Source organism: Hesperophylax consimilis, chromosome 6, assembly GCF_061612785.1.
Source record: "Hesperophylax consimilis isolate HC1 chromosome 6, BYU_Hcon_1.0, whole genome shotgun sequence".
Lineage (NCBI taxonomy): Eukaryota > Metazoa > Arthropoda > Insecta > Trichoptera > Limnephilidae > Hesperophylax > Hesperophylax consimilis.
In genome coordinates, this window is record NC_142841.1 from 28,118,857 (window position 1) to 28,139,448 (window position 20,592).

A 20,592-nucleotide genomic window follows, 5' to 3' on the forward strand; every position below is an offset into this window, starting at 1 on the left:
TAAACTGCGCGAGTGTTGGAAATGTTCATTCGAACACGTTTTTGGTCTAACGTGAGCAAACGCGGCACCCAACGCGCGGACAGCTTTCTCATGTCAAAATCTTGATTTAATATGTGACCGACACGTTCTTTGGACATTTTCATAACCTGTGCTATCTCTCTCACTTTAATTCGGCGGTCGTCTAACACTAATTGTTGAAGTTTAGCAATGTTATCTTCAGGAGTTGCAGTTTTTGGACGTCCCGAACGTTCATCGTCTCCCAAGCTCTTACGGCCACGTTTAAATTCAGCTGCCCAAAATTTCATTGTGGTAAATGATGGTGCAGAGTCCCCATACACAGAGTCCAACTCATCTTTGATTTGCGTAGGCGTATTGCCTTTCAAAATCAAAAATTTAATAACAGCTGGATATTCAATTTTTTCCATTTTCACAAAAACACACACATCGACTTACTCAAACGACTGAAAACTAAAAACTGCGCGTCCAAAATGGCCGAAACTTTGGTGAGTAACTGTCAAAAGATGCACAGCTACATTCACTAGCTTTTATTGACGAGTACTGCTGTCTTTGCGTTGAGGTCGGAGTTTTGAATGTTAACTCAACAACACGTAATCTTAGTGCTGTGTCAGGGTCGGCCCCGAGCCAATGCCTGGCGCTAATAAAAACCTCAAGGGTGCTGTGTTCGGTATTATGAACGCTTTGGCTCCTTGGCCGGAGCGGACTGCTCCAATTGCTCCTGCACAGGACCGCCCCTGTGCTATGTAGAGGGTCTTTATAAGGAAAAGAAGGAGTGAACCTGGGTCTTGGGAGAGATCCAAGTTGAAGGAGGTAAAAAACAGCAAGAGGACAGCAAATCATTCTACAGGCACACAACTTCATTAATATGTGGAATATGTTTTACTTCAATAAATGGATTAATATGCTAATAATGAATTAATCCAGGCATTAATGAATTTCAGGCAAGTATACGAGCTCTTTAGCCAAATCGAAAAAAAAGAAGAGAATGAAAAAATAGTTTAAAAATGTACAATGGTTTTATTAGGTATAAATTTTTTTTTTTTTTTTTTAAATATTTTCATTAAAATATATTTGCTGTATAACAATCATGTATATAAGGCCATTAGTTAACTTGTTAAAATTTGAAAAAATAACAATTACCTATTTTAAGATTTATTGTACATAAAAAAATGTTTCGTCAGATACAGTCGATTCCGCTTCATTGGTACACCGGTTCATCGGGACGGTCATATTATTTGGGCCAAAACCCAAGAAACAGAAACAAAATAAATAAACTATGCAATACTAATTTAGTTTAGTTATCTGGGACACCATTCCGTTTAATTGGGAGAAACTCGAATCTGAAGTCATTGCAAAATGTGTCTCAGTAAACGAATTATAGTTAAGTTCGAGTTCATTCAAAAGTAATTTGGCAGACTTCGCCCACGCCGGCCTTTTTGCTGTCCGCCGACATTCGTCAACGTAAAGTTGTTTAGTGAGCGTAGACTGATGAAAAATTAATTTTCTGGATTACTGTAATTAAAATATGTAAAAATGTTTGTTCATGATTTTTTTAATAATTTGTACCTATTTTGATTTTATTAAGTTTTTCATATTCATATGTACCTATAGTTAGTACATAATTATATATTAGTAATGATTTTTTTTTCACAAATAAAATAAAATTTAAACACACATTCGATAGAACTCAAATAAATGTAATATGTATCTTTTTTGTACATACCTTAAGCTTTGCTTATTTGGGACAAAATGTTTGGGTGTGATGATTATTTTTTTCTCTACCCCCCTCAGAGCAGACTTTGTCTAGTGAGGCGGGTAAAGAAATATAACGATAATAAAAAAATCACAATAAAATAAACGCCTAGGTTGTAGGCACTGAAACTGATGTGTTCCAATGAAGCGTAATCGACAGTATATTATATGTTATTGCTTATTGTTCTGATACGTTACTGTGGATGGTCCTTATATTAAATTTGCTTTTGATTAATTGCAGTTCATTTTGTAGTAATTGAAACTTTCTTTTGTATTCGGCCGCCTCTGATTTTGCTTGCTTCAGTTCTATTCGTAACTTTTCAACTTCACTCACATTAACTAAGTTCTTTGGAATCAGTTGGTACTCTTCTTTGAATTTCTTTAAACTATCCTCCTGCGGGAACAAGGAATGAAACATATGATTATCACTGCACAAAATAGAAATTAATCGCTTAAGAACTACGTCTGAGCATACTCGGGCGGCTATTATGTGCTGAAATTCCTATACCCGAGATAACTCGGCAAACTTTATCTGCAGAAAAGACAATTCCCATAAAAAATACTCATTTTTTTGGTGTCTGTCCACGTGACTCTGGTTCAATGAATTCAAACTTGCTTTGAATTTGTAAGTTTCAAAATTGTTTGAAGAATTCAGAAAAGTGATAAAGTACCTACCTATAATATATAATATTACAACAGAAAATTATTTAATTGTCCTTTTCAAAATTGGAACTGATTTGTCAAGAATTTAGATTATCCCGTGATTTTTCACAGGTTAGTGTTTATGTTCAATTATTTACCTACCTCTATAATATTTTTAACAGAAAATTACTAGTCATTTTCAAAATTGTAACTGATTTTACAAAAACTTAAGACGATCCTGTGATTTTTTTCACAGATCTGTGCTAAGTGCAATAATAAAAACATGTCATGATTGAAGACAAAAGTTGATAAAGATGGAAATTAAAAGGTACTAATAAAAACATGTGATAATTGAAGACAAGAGTGGATGAACGTATAATGAGTAAATCATCGTCCCCTGTACAAGAGTTCTGGAACCAGTAAAACTACAGTATCATCAATTTGGGATTTTTGTAAGGCGAAGGAAGTAGATAAGACTAGAATAAGGGGAAGATTGAGAAGTATCTGGCTATTCAGATATATATAATAGTCAATGAAGTCAGCGACAGGGATTTCAAGCAACATTTTATTCTAAATGGTGGTCTCTCTAGGAAGCGGGGCAAGATTTTCGTTGGTGATGGGTTACAGAAAAAAATAGCTTTATCCACCCGTGTCTTCAATTGTTCAAATGATAATGATAAATATAATGAATGTGTAACTTACCGAAATAATATTATTAGTGACACCGTTGCTAATTATTTGATTATCCTTAACTGGCATCTGTGCTATGAATTTTCCTAAACTATTTTTATTGACTACAATTTTGACAGCATTCCCCAAGGTGGTGCCGCTCTTCAACTGTATCAGCTTTGTGTTCTTTCCCTGGTTCATGTTGGTCAGAGCATTGAGGTTGATATTCCCAGGGACTTTAGATATGGTATTCCCTTTAAATGACAATATGTTGCCTCCTTTCCCTTGCTTTACAACTGTGATGGTGTTGTGGCCCTGTTTTACGGGAGTTTTGTTTAATTTCGCCGCATTCATATTTACAATTTGAGCTGTTTTAGGTAACTTAACTAGGTTGATTCCTCCGTTTTCTTTCTTGATTTCTATTGGAACTTTTTGTAAGATGTTGGGTTTGCTCTGTCCCGTCATGGCTAGGAATTGACTGCTGCTCATTGTGTAGATTTTGGTACTTTTGATCTTTCCCGTGGGTAATATGATGGGTTTCGTCTTTATCTCCACAGGTTTCGGGGGTTCTGTTTGGAATTTACTGTCTTTAAGGATAAGTTTCCCAGCATCTGAAAATAAAAACATACATAAGATTCATAAATAAATTTCAAAAACATGCAAATCAACAAAGATTATTTGCCATATTGCTTCAATTATTAAAGGCACCATTAGTGATCAAATCTCACAGGCGTCCGGAACGATAGTGTCGACTCTCCATGCAGCGCTGGACAGCGAGGAGTGGAGTAATTGAAGAGAAAATGAAGTGGGAATCAGGATCTTCAAAAGAATTATGATTATCACATCCACCTGATTTGGTATACACACCTTATCCAGTCGAACAATGGCTACCCATATTTAGTTCTCATCGCTCTAGGACTTGAGCGATGGCTGCCTAAATTAAGGTAGAAGAATTTTTCCTATTTATAACAATTACTTTTTCGCAAACAGCCCAATTATAAAACCTACAAATATGGGATAAGCGATGAAGTATAGTAGGATTCAATGGTTTTAAACTACAGTAAGCAGTTTATATGTTTCCGCATTAATATTCAAAGGTATGATTATTTTGAATGAGCGCTGCCGAATTCAAAACTGAAGGTCTGGAAATCTTTATCGCTCAAGGTATTTATTTATCTTGCAATCATCATAAATCTGATTTATAATTTTATCCTATGTACATACATACATGGATTTACTGCATTGAAAACTACCTATTTTGCAGGCGGGGGCAACATGAACTATTTTTTAAACCTTTGCGGGCATTATGGAATTTTGCACCACAAGTGTGGTATAAAATGGGCTCACGAGATAGGATCGAGGGCTGCGGATTGTGCACCACTGTTTTTCTGCATTCAGTCATTTCATCTATCTTCTGACAATTTCATGCCTCACTGCCATAATATCAGGGATGGTATCAAAACGCTTCATAGCTCCACGCTGTCCTTGCTTATTTTGTTCACTTCCTATAAGTAATTAATTACTGCATTCTACTCTAACAACAAAATTTATATAAATGTACATTATATTCTAGATATTGCAGAAAGGGGCTATTGAAAGATGTCCAAAGAGCGAGGCTAACAGTACACAGTGGAGTGTCAAGACCAACCCTGATGTGAGTCAGTGAGGTATGGAACTGGCAGAGGAAGGATGAACGTACAACAAACTCTGTAGAAATGCGATCACAGAAGCAAATAATGTATGGAAAATGGCCATGTATGATCTTGTTACAAATTTAGAAGTTTGCAAAGAAAGTAGAGGTAATGAATAAAATTAAAATATTGGATGGTTTAGCCATGTAGATCAAATTAACGAAAAAAGAAGTGCATAGAGAATAAGTGATGCGTAAGTGAATGGTGGTAGAAGTTCAGGACATCCGAGAAAGATATGGCATGATCGAGTGAACCAAATATTTGAGTTTGGCCAAGCCAAAGAGCGGAATAACAGAAGAGTATGTACGAATGTGAATGAGACAAGGAGTGAGTGCCAAGACCGAGTTGTTTGGTGGTCTGCCTACCCCTGCGGAGAAACGGCGTGATAGTTAGTTAGTACTTTGAATAGTTTTTATTATTATTCGTTTTCGAGGTCCGTAGATTTGGATTTAACAAACATTTTTTTTTTCCATTCGCTCCACATAGGAGAGCCTGAGGAAAATAATGTCCTATGTCATTGTTGGGGATGTTGTTTAAAGGGTATTTTTAAGGAAATAAAAAAGAGAAAATGTTCTGGGAAGAAAACAGGTATGAGGGGTGGTTAGGAATCTGGGGGTCAGTGTGTGCAGGAGTGACAGACATAATAATCCTTTTCTCCCACTGCGGTGCAAGGTCTAGACCTAGACAAACCTCACCCCATGAACCTGGGCACCCCTGCTAAGTCACCAAACGTAGCGAACCACTTGGGGTGAGATATGGCAGAGGTGTTGATTATCCAATAAATGGTTCCCGGGGCGGCGGTACCCATATCCGCCTACCAAATTGAGCATTGACTGTAAGTGAATATAGTTACCAGAGAGTACTATTCGTCTGCCACTCTGAAGGGCTGAAGTAACAGTGTTGGTGTTGTCGGCTGGTATCATGGTAATACCGTGTTCCTTTAGGAGTTGCATAGTGGCTTCATTTGTAAATTCTTCGCCCTGAACAAAATAATTATACAATAAGTCTAACATCTATTGTTCAAAAAAGTGGGCTACAATTTTGCAGTAAGTTTTTATTTAAATATTATGAACCAACATATATATCCAAATACAATGACAACCATTTTATTCAATTTTGTTAGTTCTACTGCTCTCTGTTTTGTGTGACGGTCATAAATTTTTTTTTTAAAATCATTTTAACAACTGAGATTCTTCAATTTTTTTATTTTTTTATTAAATAATTAATCAATTTACAGAGTATAATAATGTATGTTAATTAAAATAATTCATAAAACTAGTTTTCACTGCTTTTGTTTTTTTTTTTAATGTTTTTCTTCTATAGAAGCTGGCGCTTGTGTTTAAAAGAGTGTTGAGCATCAGGATGAAGAATATTTAATGTTTATAATTATGATTCAAGGAAATTTTAATATTAAATAATATATGTAAATGAACAAAAATTAAAATTTATAATTGTGGTATTTTTACACTGAACTTCTCTTTAGTCGCTTTTAGTAGGTGTTTATCGTTTTCGATTGATTTGATGTTTTCAGGAAGGCTGTTGAAGTATATATGTTTTAAAACTTCACGTAAGAAGAAGTAAGGGACGCAACGAGAAGACATGACACGATCAAGTACATAAAATACTTGAGTCAGTATAACAGTAACAGTAGATTATGTAAATGAATCTACTAATATGTATGTATGATTTATGACTATAATTTACCTGTGGTAAAAGTGATGCCAGATTATTTTGTGCTTCACTTTCTTGATCTAATTCGTTTTCCATTTCCTGAGAATTTTCTGATTCCTCCACTGGCCGTTCTGCAAAATAATCTAATGAAATCAAGAGTGAAAAATAATGTAATGTAAGTTCATCAGGGGCAGTTGGTGATATTCTGAACTAAGCAAGGAACTTTAAAAATGATGAATGATTGGAGGATTCCACTTCCTGAATGGTAAATACTCTCAGTGGCACCCTGGAAAGACGTTGCTTGAAATGACTTTACCCGTTTTTGATGGAACCAGGTAGTTCTCAATCTTCCTCTACCGATCTTTCCCACTTCCTTCAACCTCTCAACATACCCCAATTGGGGATGCCGTAGTCCCACTGACTCCGGAGTGACTCTTGTGCGGCATTCACATTAAAAAATTTAAAAAGTTCCCGCCCTAAGTACATTCACATTCATCATAAAAATTGATCATTTTGGATGGAGTGCTAGAAAAATTACTAGTTTTAAAATTTAAATGGTGCATATTTACATAAATAAACCAGTTTCAGCAGAAATACTGCCACCAGAAGCAAAAACGCAATTGGAAATTATGAATGTTCTCATTCTGATGTAATTTTTATTATAATAGGTTGAGGAAATACTGCCATCACAAGCAAAAAGGCAATTGGAAATTACAATGTTCACATTCTGATGTACTTTTTATTATAATAGGTTGAGGAAATACTGCCATCACAAGCAAAAAGGCAATTGGAAATTACAATGTTCACATTCTGATGTACTTTTTATTATAATAGGTTGAGGAAATACTGCCATCACAAGCAAAAAGGCAATTGGAAATTACAATGTTCACATTCTGATGTACTTTTTATTATAATAGGTTGAGGAAATACTGCCATCACAAGCAAAAAGGCAATTGGAAATTACAATGTTCACATTCTGATGTACTTTTTATTATAATAGGTTGAGGAAATACTGCCATCACAAGCAAAAAGGCAATTGGAAATTACAATGTTCACATTCTGATGTACTTTTTATTATAATAGGTTGAGGAAATACTGCCATCACAAGCAAAAAGGCAATTGGAAATTACAATGTTCACATTCTGATGTACTTTTTATTATAATAGGTTGAGGAAATACTGCCATCACAAGCAAAAAGGCAATTGGAAATTACAATGTTCACATTCTGATGTACTTTTTATTATAATAGGTTGAGGAAATACTGCCATCACAAGCAAAAAGGCAATTGGAAATTACAATGTTCACATTCTGATGTACTTTTTATTATAATAGGTTGAGGAAATACTGCCATCACAAGCAAAAAGGCAATTGGAAATTACAATGTTCACATTCTGATGTACTTTTTATTATAATAGGTTGAGGAAATACTGCCATCACAAGCAAAAAGGCAATTGGAAATTACAATGTTCACATTCTGATGTACTTTTTATTATAATAGGTTGAGGAAATACTGCCATCACAAGCAAAAAGGCAATTGGAAATTACAATGTTCACATTCTGATGTACTTTTTATTATAATAGGTTGAGGAAATACTGCCATCACAAGCAAAAAGGCAATTGGAAATTACAATGTTCACATTCTGATGTACTTTTTATTATAATAGGTTGAGGAAATACTGCCATCACAAGCAAAAAGGCAATTGGAAATTACAATGTTCACATTCTGATGTACTTTTTATTATAATAGGTTGAGGAAATACTGCCATCACAAGCAAAAAGGCAATTGGAAATTACAATGTTCACATTCTGATGTACTTTTTATTATAATAGGTTGAGGAAATACTGCCATCACAAGCAAAAAGGCAATTGGAAATTACAATGTTCACATTCTGATGTACTTTTTATTATAATAGGTTGAGGAAATACTGCCATCACAAGCAAAAAGGCAATTGGAAATTACAATGTTCACATTCTGATGTACTTTTTATTATAATAGGTTGAGGAAATACTGCCATCACAAGCAAAAAGGCAATTGGAAATTACAATGTTCACATTCTGATGTACTTTTTATTATAATAGGTTGAGGAAATACTGCCATCACAAGCAAAAAGGCAATTGGAAATTACAATGTTCACATTCTGATGTACTTTTTATTATAATAGGTTGAGGAAATACTGCCATCACAAGCAAAAAGGCAATTGGAAATTACAATGTTCACATTCTGATGTACTTTTTATTATAATAGGTTGAGGAAATACTGCCATCACAAGCAAAAAGGCAATTGGAAATTACAATGTTCACATTCTGATGTACTTTTTATTATAATAGGTTGAGGAAATACTGCCATCACAAGCAAAAAGGCAATTGGAAATTACAATGTTCACATTCTGATGTACTTTTTATTATAATAGGTTGAGGAAATACTGCCATCACAAGCAAAAAGGCAATTGGAAATTACAATGTTCACATTCTGATGTACTTTTTATCAGAGGCGGCTCTAAGGATCCAGTCGTGGTAGGTCATTTGAAAAAAATGTGTGCCCATATATTATTATCTTTATCAATTTGTTATAATATTTCCATTGAAATAAATACACAATCCATGTACCTACTTACGGCAAATTATTTTTAAGATGTTTAGTTTTAATGTAGTTGTGCACAACATTAAAGTAAATAAAATAAGAGTTTGATTCTATTTGACAATGATCTTTTACTTTTTTTTGTTTTGTTTCATTCTACAGCTTCATTCTAAATCGATAATAACATAAATAATTATTCCAAACGTTTCTCGAACTATCCAATTGAAAAACAACCATCGTTCCACACACTACAAGCGTGTAAATGAAAAACCGACATTTGTTTATGTCACCATCTCTGTAAAACATATAATATTCATCGTGTTGTCACCCCCACGGTCATGACCTAAACGTCCCTAAGTTTTCTTCGGTACCTAATTTTTACTTCGACGAAAAATATAGTGCCATCTCGTTTATTCTATGGCGCGCATAGGGACAGAAGATGCCAAAGAGGACATTCTTTAAATTGACCCGACCAATCGTGTGGACTTGTGAATGAAAGCTTCTATTAGAGACAACAGATGTCACTGGTAGTCACTCGCCGCCGCCGCTGTTTCGCGTTACATTTTAAATAAAATAAGAATTAGACCAGTTGTTTTGATGCACATAATTGATTATTATTGTTGTCTTATAATTTTGGGGGGTCAAACACCAATTGACCTAAGGGAAGAACCGCCACTGCTTTTTATTATAATAGGTTGAGGAAATACTGCCATCACAAGCAAAAAGGCAATTGGAAATTACAATGTTCACATTCTGATGTACTTTTTATTATAATAGGTTGAGGAAATACTGCCATCACAAGCAAAAAGGCAATTGGAAATTACAATGTTCACATTCTGATGTACTTTTTATTATAATAGGTTGAGGAAATACTGCCATCGCAAGCAAAAAGGCAATTGGAAATTTTCAATCTTCACATTCTGATGTACTTTTTTTTATTATAAAAGGTTGATAAACATGAAAAGTCTCACATATCTGCCTTTTTGCTTGCGTCAGCAGAATAGTTGAGCAATGCTTTCAATGCTTAAATGGACCAACCACGTCTTAGCATGCATAATGTTATTTTGCTTACCATTTTCAATATTTAGTACGTCTATGTTGTGTGTAATAAAGTTACTTTCCGCTGTCTGTTCCATATCTGAAAGGAAACAAAATGACATAAATATTACAAAATCAATCAATGAACGGCTCGTGCTATGTATTTGCATAATCAGTATTTATGTTATGTGAATGGCCTTTCAAAGTGCAAATTGTAATCATTATTACCGCACTTGGATATTCATTTCCATGTCTCCTTTCATAACGAGTTGTCTTCTAAGCATTTTCTTTTTAATTCATACCTCGTTCTTGAGACGACTCAACGGCGGTCAATCGAAAATGAGTTATGTGTTTAGATTTGCTTGCATTTGTACATTTTTCTAGGGAAAAAGTAACATATCCAAATGATATTATAGTTTTTTTCGTACGATGAAGTACAGATGGTCTTAAATGTACATGTTCTCAGTTTTAATGGAGTTTCCTACATTTTTTTATGGTGCCTATTGATTACCTGAGTGAATAAATGCCCCGGGTTCCCGGGCATTGTGGGTTCAATTCCTTTGCTAGCTAAATCCTACATCATGGCAAAAACCGTGACCGGATAAATCATCACAATGATAATTCATCACATCTTTAAATAGTTATATAAAGTCATGGAAAGTAATGAAACAAAAACCTTATTAAGTAGGTTAGGTTAAAATAATTTTTTTTTCATTGTTTCTAATGACTTTATATCACTTTTTAAAAGTGTGTTGAATTGTCACTGTGTTGAGTTATCATGGAACTGGCACAAACAACATTTGTCACTTATAATAGTGGTGTGTAGTAGGAATTTTTCAAATATTTTATGCTATTTGTAACCCAGGAATGTTTTTTCTTTTTTTGACATGACACCATTGTCCTCCAAGGAACAGCTGCCTATAATTCTATATGCTCATTGTGGCTTCCCGGATGGTGTTGGACTGCAGCACCTCCATCATCTCGGCGGTGATGGATAGTGGCGCCTTCAGGAACTTGGTCTCGACGCGAGGGTTAGTTAGTTAACCTACCTTGTGCCATATCCTGTATGCTCATAGTGGCTTCCCGGGTGGTGTTGGACTGCAGCACCTCAACCATGGAGTCCCAGCCCATCTCGGCGGCGATGGATAGCGGCGTCTTCAGGAACTTACTCTCGGCACGAGGGTTGGCCCCCTCATTCAGCAGCACCAGGACGCACTCCTCGTGGCCGCGCTCCACCGCCCAGTGAAGCGGAGTCATTTGCAACTGTAAGCCATCAACAATAGGTATGTATTGACGGGAGCTAACAGCAGACAAATGTCAATAAAGGCACACTGTGATAAGGAAGGATATTTCAATAAATAAGGGCATATCCAAAGCCAGTAAACTGGTGTTCTGCTGAAAACCTGAACTGTCCCAATGTTTTAGGTGGACATTACATTGTTTATGTAGTGTAATCATAATAACTCTCATTATAATATAAATTCCAAAGATTTCAGAAAGCAAAGCGGTGCAAATTTTATGTAGTTAGAGCTCAAGTTAGAGATTTTTGCTGCATCATCCAACCAGATTACTGTTTTATAGTGAAGATCATAGACATCCTAATAGAAAGACTTGCCCTAACATGAAATCTGGGTATTATTTAGACGAGTTGGAGGAAAACTACGTGACCATATTTTTGGAACCAGGAGGGTTCGAGAATGCTTTGAATGAACTACGACATGATCGTACGTTGACCGGCGAAGAGCTCACATTGAAATAACCAGACCCTGCGCAAAAACTTAAAATTCGATAAAGTATGGCAACGGTTTGCAGCGCAGTCCGTTGTGGGACTTTTCTGCACAGGATCTGAATGTACGTTCTTAACCGAACCGCCCAGCGCAGGAAGCTCAAGCATGGCATAAGACTGGTGTCCGCACGGGATTGGGTATTTATATTTAACTATAGTTCTCACTCAGTAGTTCGGCGCTCTATTATCCAACAACTACTGTGCAATATTCGCGTAGACTATCGACACATTGGTTAGATTATAATCTAGGCAGATATGTGAACGCTCTGTTCGCTGAATCAAAAAGATAGGTATTCGCAAATGTGACTTACGGAAGAGTTGGTTGTGATGTTCGATGATATGGTTCTTTTGGTAGCGCTCATATGGTGGAGGAATTCACAGGCACTCATATAAGATTGAGCTAATTATAACTCCGGCTAAAATTCGAATTGACAAATCGGTTCTTTTATCGGTATGGTGTTTCGGTCAACTGTCATTAGATGACATTTTCGCTACGGCCCCGGCGCGGGCGGCTAGATTCAACTCAAAGCAACACTGCGCAGATTCAAACCAGTAAAATTTGAATCCTAGCCTCCTTATTGGTTGGAGCGGAAAAAGCGTTACAAAACAATTCAGCGTCACGAAACAACTACTATAATTCGCCATTTTCTTACTATGTAGTTGAAATCACAAAATCAAGCTTGGCCGGTAATTGCATAAACTCAGTAACTCAGGAGTCCACAGCGTGCCTAGACTTGAGCGGCAAGCTTTACACACAGACAGGTTGGGTTATCTTACTACACACTCAGATACTATACAGCCATCTATCTTACTCTCGCTGACCATTTTACAAGTCACCAGGGTTAATTATTATTGTTTTTGGACATTTCAGTTTTCGATTAGTCCTCTGTGTATTATAGCAACTCTTGCATATGTTTCTGTTTGTTTCGTTTTAAGTTTGAATAATTTTACAAAATGGAGTCTACCCACAAGCATAAACATGACACTTTAACTTTACATAAAAAAAAAAAAAAAATTTAATGATAGATCGATAGCGGTGGTGTTTGTTTGTTTGACGAAATACCAATTTTAAGCATATTTCGTATGTATGCACTATAATCCGCCGTTATCACTAATTGCACACTTTTTACTAATTGTAAGTCTAACTTTGGAGTAGCGGATTAGTGTTAGAGTACTGTGCTACAGGGTTTTCCAATAAGAGGTGTTATTTTGATATTCAAAGAAACTTTTCCCGTAAAAGATCAATGGTTTCGTTGCTTGTGTGGCACGTAGCGCCGTCTTGTGGAAAGTAAACATTGTCCAGATCAATACCATCCAATTCCGGCAATAAAAATCATTAATCAGCTCTCGATAGCGCAATCCATTCACCGTAACTGTTGCTCCAGCCTCATTTTCGAAAAAGTAAGGTCCAATGACTCCGCCGGACTATAAACCGTACTAAACAGTCACACGTTGAGGATAGAGAGGCTTTTCAACAATAACTCTTGGGTTTTCCGAGCCTCAGATGCGACAATTTTGTTGACGAAGCCACCGAGGTGGAAATGGGCCTCATCACTCAAGATAATTTTTCGATGGAATTCTAATAATTAATAATAGATAATTTTAATAATTTGAAGCGTGTATTGTTCCATTTTTATTAATGGCGTAGTTTCTACTTTTCAAATGTCAAAAAATGACAGCTTTAAAAGTAACATCTACCGAAATAGCGGGCTATTCAAAATAACACCTCTTATTGGAAAACCCTGTACATTGTATAATCTATTATGCTGGGATTACTTGATCCTACTCACACTGCATAGGGTGATTGCTGACATGATTGCAAGGGATAATCTCTGGAAAATAAATTATTTTATTATGGAGTGGTTAAAGAGAAAAGTAAAGGATTTATACCATATCTCTACAATGCACTTCAACTCCGTGTTCCAGAAGCAGTTTGGCAACTTCCGAGTGACCCTCATAGGCTGCAAAGTGCAGCGGTGTTCTGTCCACTTTTGTCCTTCCATCCTTTCCGATACCAGCTCGCAGCAATACTTCACAAGTCTCCAGATGGTTGTTCATGGCAGCTAAGTGTAGAGGAGATGTTCCTAGCTGAAACCATTAAACCAAAACATGCATAAACAATGACAGAATATGTACAAATAAATCTTTTTTAAAGAAAGATAAATGAATATCCCATATTACCAATATCCTGACAATATTATGGCTTTAAAAAAAACAGATGTTCACAAATTAGAGGTATGTCTGGTCAACACGATTATTGTGGGTTTTCGTGCACACATCAAAAGATCTTGAGGCCAACCCAATGCATTGGGCCGACATGTACAAGTGGCTTTATATTATTATAGGTAGGTACCTAATATATGACACATCTTAATTCTTCACACAACAAAATCCAACATTGAAAATAACACTTAAAAAGTCAAAGTAAATATGAGTTCTCACACAGGATTATTCCACATTTCTCTGACGATGTCAGATATAATATCGTTGGATTGACAGAAACATTGATAAATTTATAATTGAATCAAAGCCTATTAACCTTTCGAATGCCGAGCACCCGCAACATAATATTACGTCTGTCTCGACACAGGTGTACCCTAGTGAGACAGATGTCGACAAATACAAGTAAAAACTTTATATTGATAGATAAATAAATAAATAAATAAATAAAAAATATATATATATATTTCCATGGTATGCCTAGTAGGTAAAAATCCAACAAAAATAATGTATTAATGGCAGATTACCAATGGTATACACTGGTGCTCAACAGAATTTTTCATATCGAATGTATCTAACTGAATTATTTTTAATATCGTACCCAGTCGGTAGTGAATGGAGCTCCTTTGCTCATGAGGTCAAGCACGGACACGGTGTCTCCTTCCCGCGCGCTCTGCAACAACTTCTTGCCCAACTCCAGCACGGAGGTGCTTTGGGCCCTGCTCCGTGACACCAGAGAGCCGCCACAATCAATCTACAAAAAAGAAAACACACAGTCGTCAAAACACATATATATTATTTTATTAACCTTCCCGTTACCAACTTCTAAAACTTCCTCACTCTCCTATACAACATTCTTATTAAGTTTAACCAGTGATCCTAAAAGATTACGCCACTTATCAGCAATTTCGTTAAAATATATTTTTCAAAAATCAGTATCGGCTATTTACGGCAGGTCTAAAAATTGGCTCGTCATCATGCGGCACATTTTGATACAATGTATGTGTTTTAGTGTGGCGTTTCCCAAATTTTTCATACCTGTGGACCTGCAAAAAATTGAGGATTATACGCAGACCTACTGACAATGGGATTAAGATTCGTACTGGCTTTACCACTACAGTAAATTTTTTTTTCACAAAATGTACCTATTGATTTGGGATCTCATTTTTTTTAAAAGATCTATTAAAATGTAAATCGTCAATAAATTTTTGGAAAATCACTCTTAAAATATTTTTAAAATGTCCATTTACATTGCAGTTTTATTTCACTTAAAAAAATATGTTAGCTCTACATATGGAATTTTTATTTTAAAATTCCTTTTTTTTATTTTTACATAATTTTTGCAACAAAGTCCTGATAAATTGCTAGAAACATGTTGTTTGTTAGTCACAGACCTGGGCCACCCATTTTTGTTCGCACCGCAATCTATAATAATTTCTGTGCCTTGTTATTTTTAAACCCATTGAAAAATTTACTAGAACCTAGTTCACAATTAACTTTGCAACGGAATAAAGCTTTTGTGGTTGATTCAGCCAATTTCAATTTGGGAGGTGGGTTTGGGTACCGTCGCCCCGGAAATCATTTATTGGATAGCCAACACCTCTGCCATACGTCACCCCAAGTGGTTTGCTACATTTGGTGAATTAACAGGGGTGCCCAGGTTCGTCAGGTGAGGTGTGTTCAGGATGCTCCTGACCATCAGCTGCGTGGTGTGCCAGATCGGGAATGGCTGGTCTGGGGAGACCCTTTGACCATTCCAACTGGTCTCTCGACCCATCACCTTATGCCGCATCGGGAGAAATATATATCACTCCTCGATACACTGATCCCTAGATTCCTACCCACCCCTCATACCTTTTTCCTTCCCAGAACTTCCTCTCCTTTAACCTTTCCCTTACTGTGCTAAAAAAATACACGCGTTCCGGTGCTGTGTAGTCAATACACATCTCAAAATAAGCGATTTAATATCGAAAAATATGAATATTCATAGCTAATCGATTATGTTTATTATATTTTATATCAAAAGTGATAATAATTGTAATTTAATTGCTGAAAACATGAAAAAACCATCGGCAGATGCTAAAGAAACGTGCGAGGGGTCCACATCTAACGACGGTTCGCGGCCAACTGGCTAGCGGCTGGCGGCTGGCACAAACACAGCTGTGCGGTCGTAGGTATCGATGGTCTAAATCAAAAACTACAACTGCAGAAGTGTGGATGTCTCATGTTGCCGCATAGCGAATTAAAGCGGGACATCAATAGCGTGTCATTTCCTCGCACACTCTTCGCGTATTAGTATCACACGGTTGATTGTATTGGTGTATTTGTTCCCGATTTTTAACAAAAAAACTCTGATTTTTAATTGAATTTGAAAACTATGTAATATATTATTTTTTAATTCAGTGCATAAATGTATAACGGAGGAATACCTAAAATCTGAACCCAGAATTTATTATATTTATAGAGTTATTAAAGTTATTAGAAGCAATGTGTAGTAAATACACACCACAGATAAGGAAAGGTTAAAAGACCCTCCACACAGCATCCCCGCAGTGGGTGGGATATATTCATATGTCCATGACTCCTGGACATACTGATCCCTTGATTCTTACCCAACCCTCATAACTTTTCAGAACTTTCTTTCCTTAAAAAAGACCCTCCACACAGTATCCCAAAAGACGACATAGGCTCTGAGAGAAATTATTTATTTATTATTCAAATGTTAAAAAAAAAACAGTGATGAAATCATTCCCATTTCTAAAATTAATTATTAATGTTCTCAAAAATTTGCTTTAATGAATAACATTCCAGCAAGTTACTGTGAAAAAAACATGCTTTTGTTCTTAATAAAGTATTTTATTATCTTGAAAATCAAATGTATTGAGAAAATTGCTCGAGGCCGTTGGGGAAGAATCCATTCCCATGTTCTAAATGCAAGTATTAATTGTCTGTAAAGCATCACAGATTTGTGAGCTCTGATAAAAAAAACCACTTCCATGTTCTGAATGCAAAATAACTCCTCTTCAACCCATCGGCATGCTAATTTTTTGACATCATCTGTGCATACTTGAGAAGGATTATTACTGTGCAGTATTGCACCCCATATTTTTATTTGACATCATCTGTGCATACTTGAGAAGGATTATTACTGTGCAGTATTGCACACCATATTTCCCCAAATGAAACACTTTTTATGCTTTTATATAGATTATAATTTTATTGTGAACTATCTAAGTGCGTGGGAAAAATTTTAGTCGCCCCGATGGGGCGGGGCAGTATGCCGATGCGAAAGAAGAGCAGCCCCCCAATCTTGGCGGCAGGTATGCCGATGGGTTAAGGCGATGCACTACGTATGTAGTAATGCAAAATCATGTGTTTTTGGTTTGAAAATTTGGTCGCCTAGAAATGTTTCAGATGCTCTAATTTAATACTGCGAGTAGAATACATCTTGGCCTTTGAAATAATCGAGTATTTTTTTAGATAAGTCTTTTTATAAGCCCAGAAAAAAATAACGTATAAGGCCTATGAAAACTGCTTTAAAGTTCAAAATCTCCTACTTACGAACCCATTTTCGGTTATGATTTTATTGTATAATGTGGCAAATTAAGTTATTTATAAAATGATCGAAAAAAATGAAATATTTATGTCTGAACATCCACAAAATAAAATAAAAGGCACTTTTTGGCCATGTTTTTTTCTAGCATAAATCAAAACAGGCGGATGGTGTTAAGCGGGAATTTAAACCTTATCGCCATCTACGTAAGGGGTGTTATTGATAGCGGCTCGATTTAAAATATTACACGACGTAGTGCATCGCCTTAATGAATATTACTCTAGCGAGGTCCGGGAAAAACAATTCCCAGTTCAAAAAGAAGTATATATTAATTTCAATCGAAGTATATATTGGTATAGTTACACCAGCCTTAAGCCCGGTTTCAGGCAGGTTGAACTATACCTACGCTGTCATAATAAGTCAAGTTTTTCACTATCCTGACCTTACCTGCCGCATAATATTTATACATATATATATATGTGTGTATGTATATCAGTAGTTCTTCCAGACACCATAAGAAGCGGATAGGCTTGACAACTAGCAATTAAGCAAACAAATACTTAAATATTGGTGGAAGGGCATTAATATATTATAAGAATTGCAATTGATTTCATACATTTTATTTTGCCTTTTTTTTGGTTCATTTTTAGTAGCTCCCGAATCATTCGTGGACTGGCAGAAATCTCCGCATACCGGCGGTTGGGAAACGTTGTTTTAGTGAATGCACCACATATGCGACGTATATTTATGTACATAGGTAGTATAACTTACTATAAAATAGAATTGTTTGTGAATATGTACATTGGAAAATTCTTGCATGGGAAGGAACCTGTGTAATGCAGGTTCACAAGGTACCCACTCAACCACGAGTCCAGTGTCACGAGATTCAGATGTAAATAATTTTTGCACTTATTTCAATAAACAGTAGTTCAAAATTTAAAAAATGATTTATTTACCGGAATGAGTGTAGCCCCATCGAGTCCGCTTCCATCTTCGCAAATCATTTTTACTGAAACAGAAAACCAGCTAAAAATAAGTAATAAAAAATTTATTACAAATCATTTTGAAGAACAAAGAAGATTGATAGTATGTTAAAAATATAAAATAATAATATATAATATCTCAAACTATAAAAATATTACCATTTGTTATTTCGGCTACTGGCATTATACCTAGCTCTCTCATTAAAAATTTAGGCATATTAGATCTATCAAAAAATTTCTACATAAAAAAGATGCAAAAGTCAGTCATTTTGAATACATGTAGGATAACGAAAGATTTTTTAAATATTTATGTTGAGGGATCAGTAGGATTTATAGGCCCTGTTAGGAGTTCTACCGAGCCGAACCCTCTGATATGAAAATATCTGGAGTCGGTGAATTATTTTCCCATTTGATCTCTGTTGAGTTGACGTGTTATTCTTATATTGTTTTGTATTTATTTTGCTTATATAATGCACTTGCATAATGTTGATTGACTAGATGATCATTTGTGGAAAAGTGTGTGGAAGGGTTTAGTTTTTCCTGTGGGGAAGATTTAACCCGGACATAAAATCGGAAGTTAGTAAAAAAATGTACCATACATTTTTCGAATGCTATTACAATTTATATTTATCCCATTCACTCATTGTATAATAACTGGTAAAATTCTTGGATATACATATTCAATTGTTTAATGCGCAGTTGAAAATAAAGCCCGCTGTAGATTCTTTTGCCACTATAAATAGGAGCATGTATTTAGATATGCAACCACATACAATATAAAAAAATCTTAATGATATATTGAAACAATTGTAAATTTCCAATTTTCAAACCAGTCTGAAGATGGCTGTGATGGGCTGAGAATGATAACGGTAAAAATGAAAAAAGTTTAAAATTGTTTCGATAAATCATTATAATGGAATTCCACCACGAATTGTCACTATCAATAGAAAGAAAAAAATACTCTTCAAAATGACTTTTGCAAAAAAAATTGCATAATAATTATTAATGTCTTTGAAGAAAACTACCTTAGGTACTGCAGTAAAAACGATTTTATATTTTCTTCAATGAATACCATATATCAATAATTTTAAAAATATATTATACTCATATCTGCATAACCTTCAAAATATGACAATGTCAGAAAGCCTGCATTAGTTCGGGAAGATATTATCTTTATTAGAATGTTACTGACTCATCCGTTAGATTAATTTTATGAAACTATATTATATTATGCACAATATAGTTTTAATGACACCGAAAAATAAAATCTTATATTTGTTAGACAGCCATGTCATTTCGTGATAACTGCCAAATGTAAATCCAATTTGTTTTATAATAGCCAGGGGGAATAGGCGATTATTTTCCTACTCGATGGAAATATACAATGCTTGTAAACATCTTCGTATCTGTTTGTCAAACGTCAATGAAGTTTCAAATGAATGGTGACAGGATGAGGATGTTAACAACTACAGAAATACGCCATATTTGCGATACTTCCTGTTCCTGTAAAGTAGCATAAATATCGCCGCCTAAATATTTGCCATCACGTCGCGTCATATAATTAGAATATTAGAAGCACGGCACAACATTATCTAAGTTAACTTACAGAAATTTGTGCACTAATATCCAAAATAATAACCACATTGACAAGAAGCCATAACCGTCCAGCACAAATAAAGTGGTTTCACGGCCTTCTATATTATCGCAGTTTTGAGCGCGAAACAAGATTGTCAATATTTTGACATCGGAAATAACCGCGAATGTGTAAATATATGTTTTTTGTTTTGTTTTTTCCTCATGAATTATAACAATTTGTTATTTGCAATTTACATCAGAATTGCTAAATGCAGAACTTGCGAAATAATTAAAACGATTTCGGGAACGTAGACGTGATGTGGCAAGTCAGTTATTTATTTTTCAGCCAGTATTCGACCGTGCTAACTTCGCGAGAAAACTGGGGCTAGATGTTGAATTTTAATGTTATTCAAAGA

General features: G+C 35.3%; 1 protein-coding gene across 3 annotated transcripts; it reads right to left on the reverse strand.

Annotated features, from left to right (window-relative positions):
* Positions 1–1,015: 1,015 nt before the first annotated feature.
* Positions 1,016–20,405, reverse strand: Atac3 (Ada2a-containing complex component 3). Of its 3 annotated transcripts, none has more exons than XM_089632899.1 (10): positions 20,208–20,405; positions 18,575–18,627; positions 14,667–14,819; positions 13,736–13,933; positions 11,109–11,322; positions 10,094–10,159; positions 6,477–6,586; positions 5,626–5,752; positions 3,115–3,692; positions 1,016–2,164 (listed from the first exon to the last, which is right to left on the reverse strand). In XM_089632899.1, exons 2-10 carry the CDS (start codon positions 18,620–18,622, stop codon positions 1,949–1,951), a joined length of 1,710 nt encoding a protein of 569 aa, XP_089489025.1. In that variant the 5' UTR covers positions 18,623–18,627; positions 20,208–20,405; the 3' UTR covers positions 1,016–1,948. The 3 variants fall into 3 exon arrangements, with proteins under 3 accessions (XP_089489025.1, XP_089489027.1, XP_089489026.1); XM_089632901.1 differs by having other exon boundaries at positions 6,477–6,574; positions 20,208–20,404; XM_089632900.1 differs by lacking the exon at positions 20,208–20,405 and having other exon boundaries at positions 18,575–18,783.
* Between the last annotated feature and the right edge of the window lie 187 nt (positions 20,406–20,592).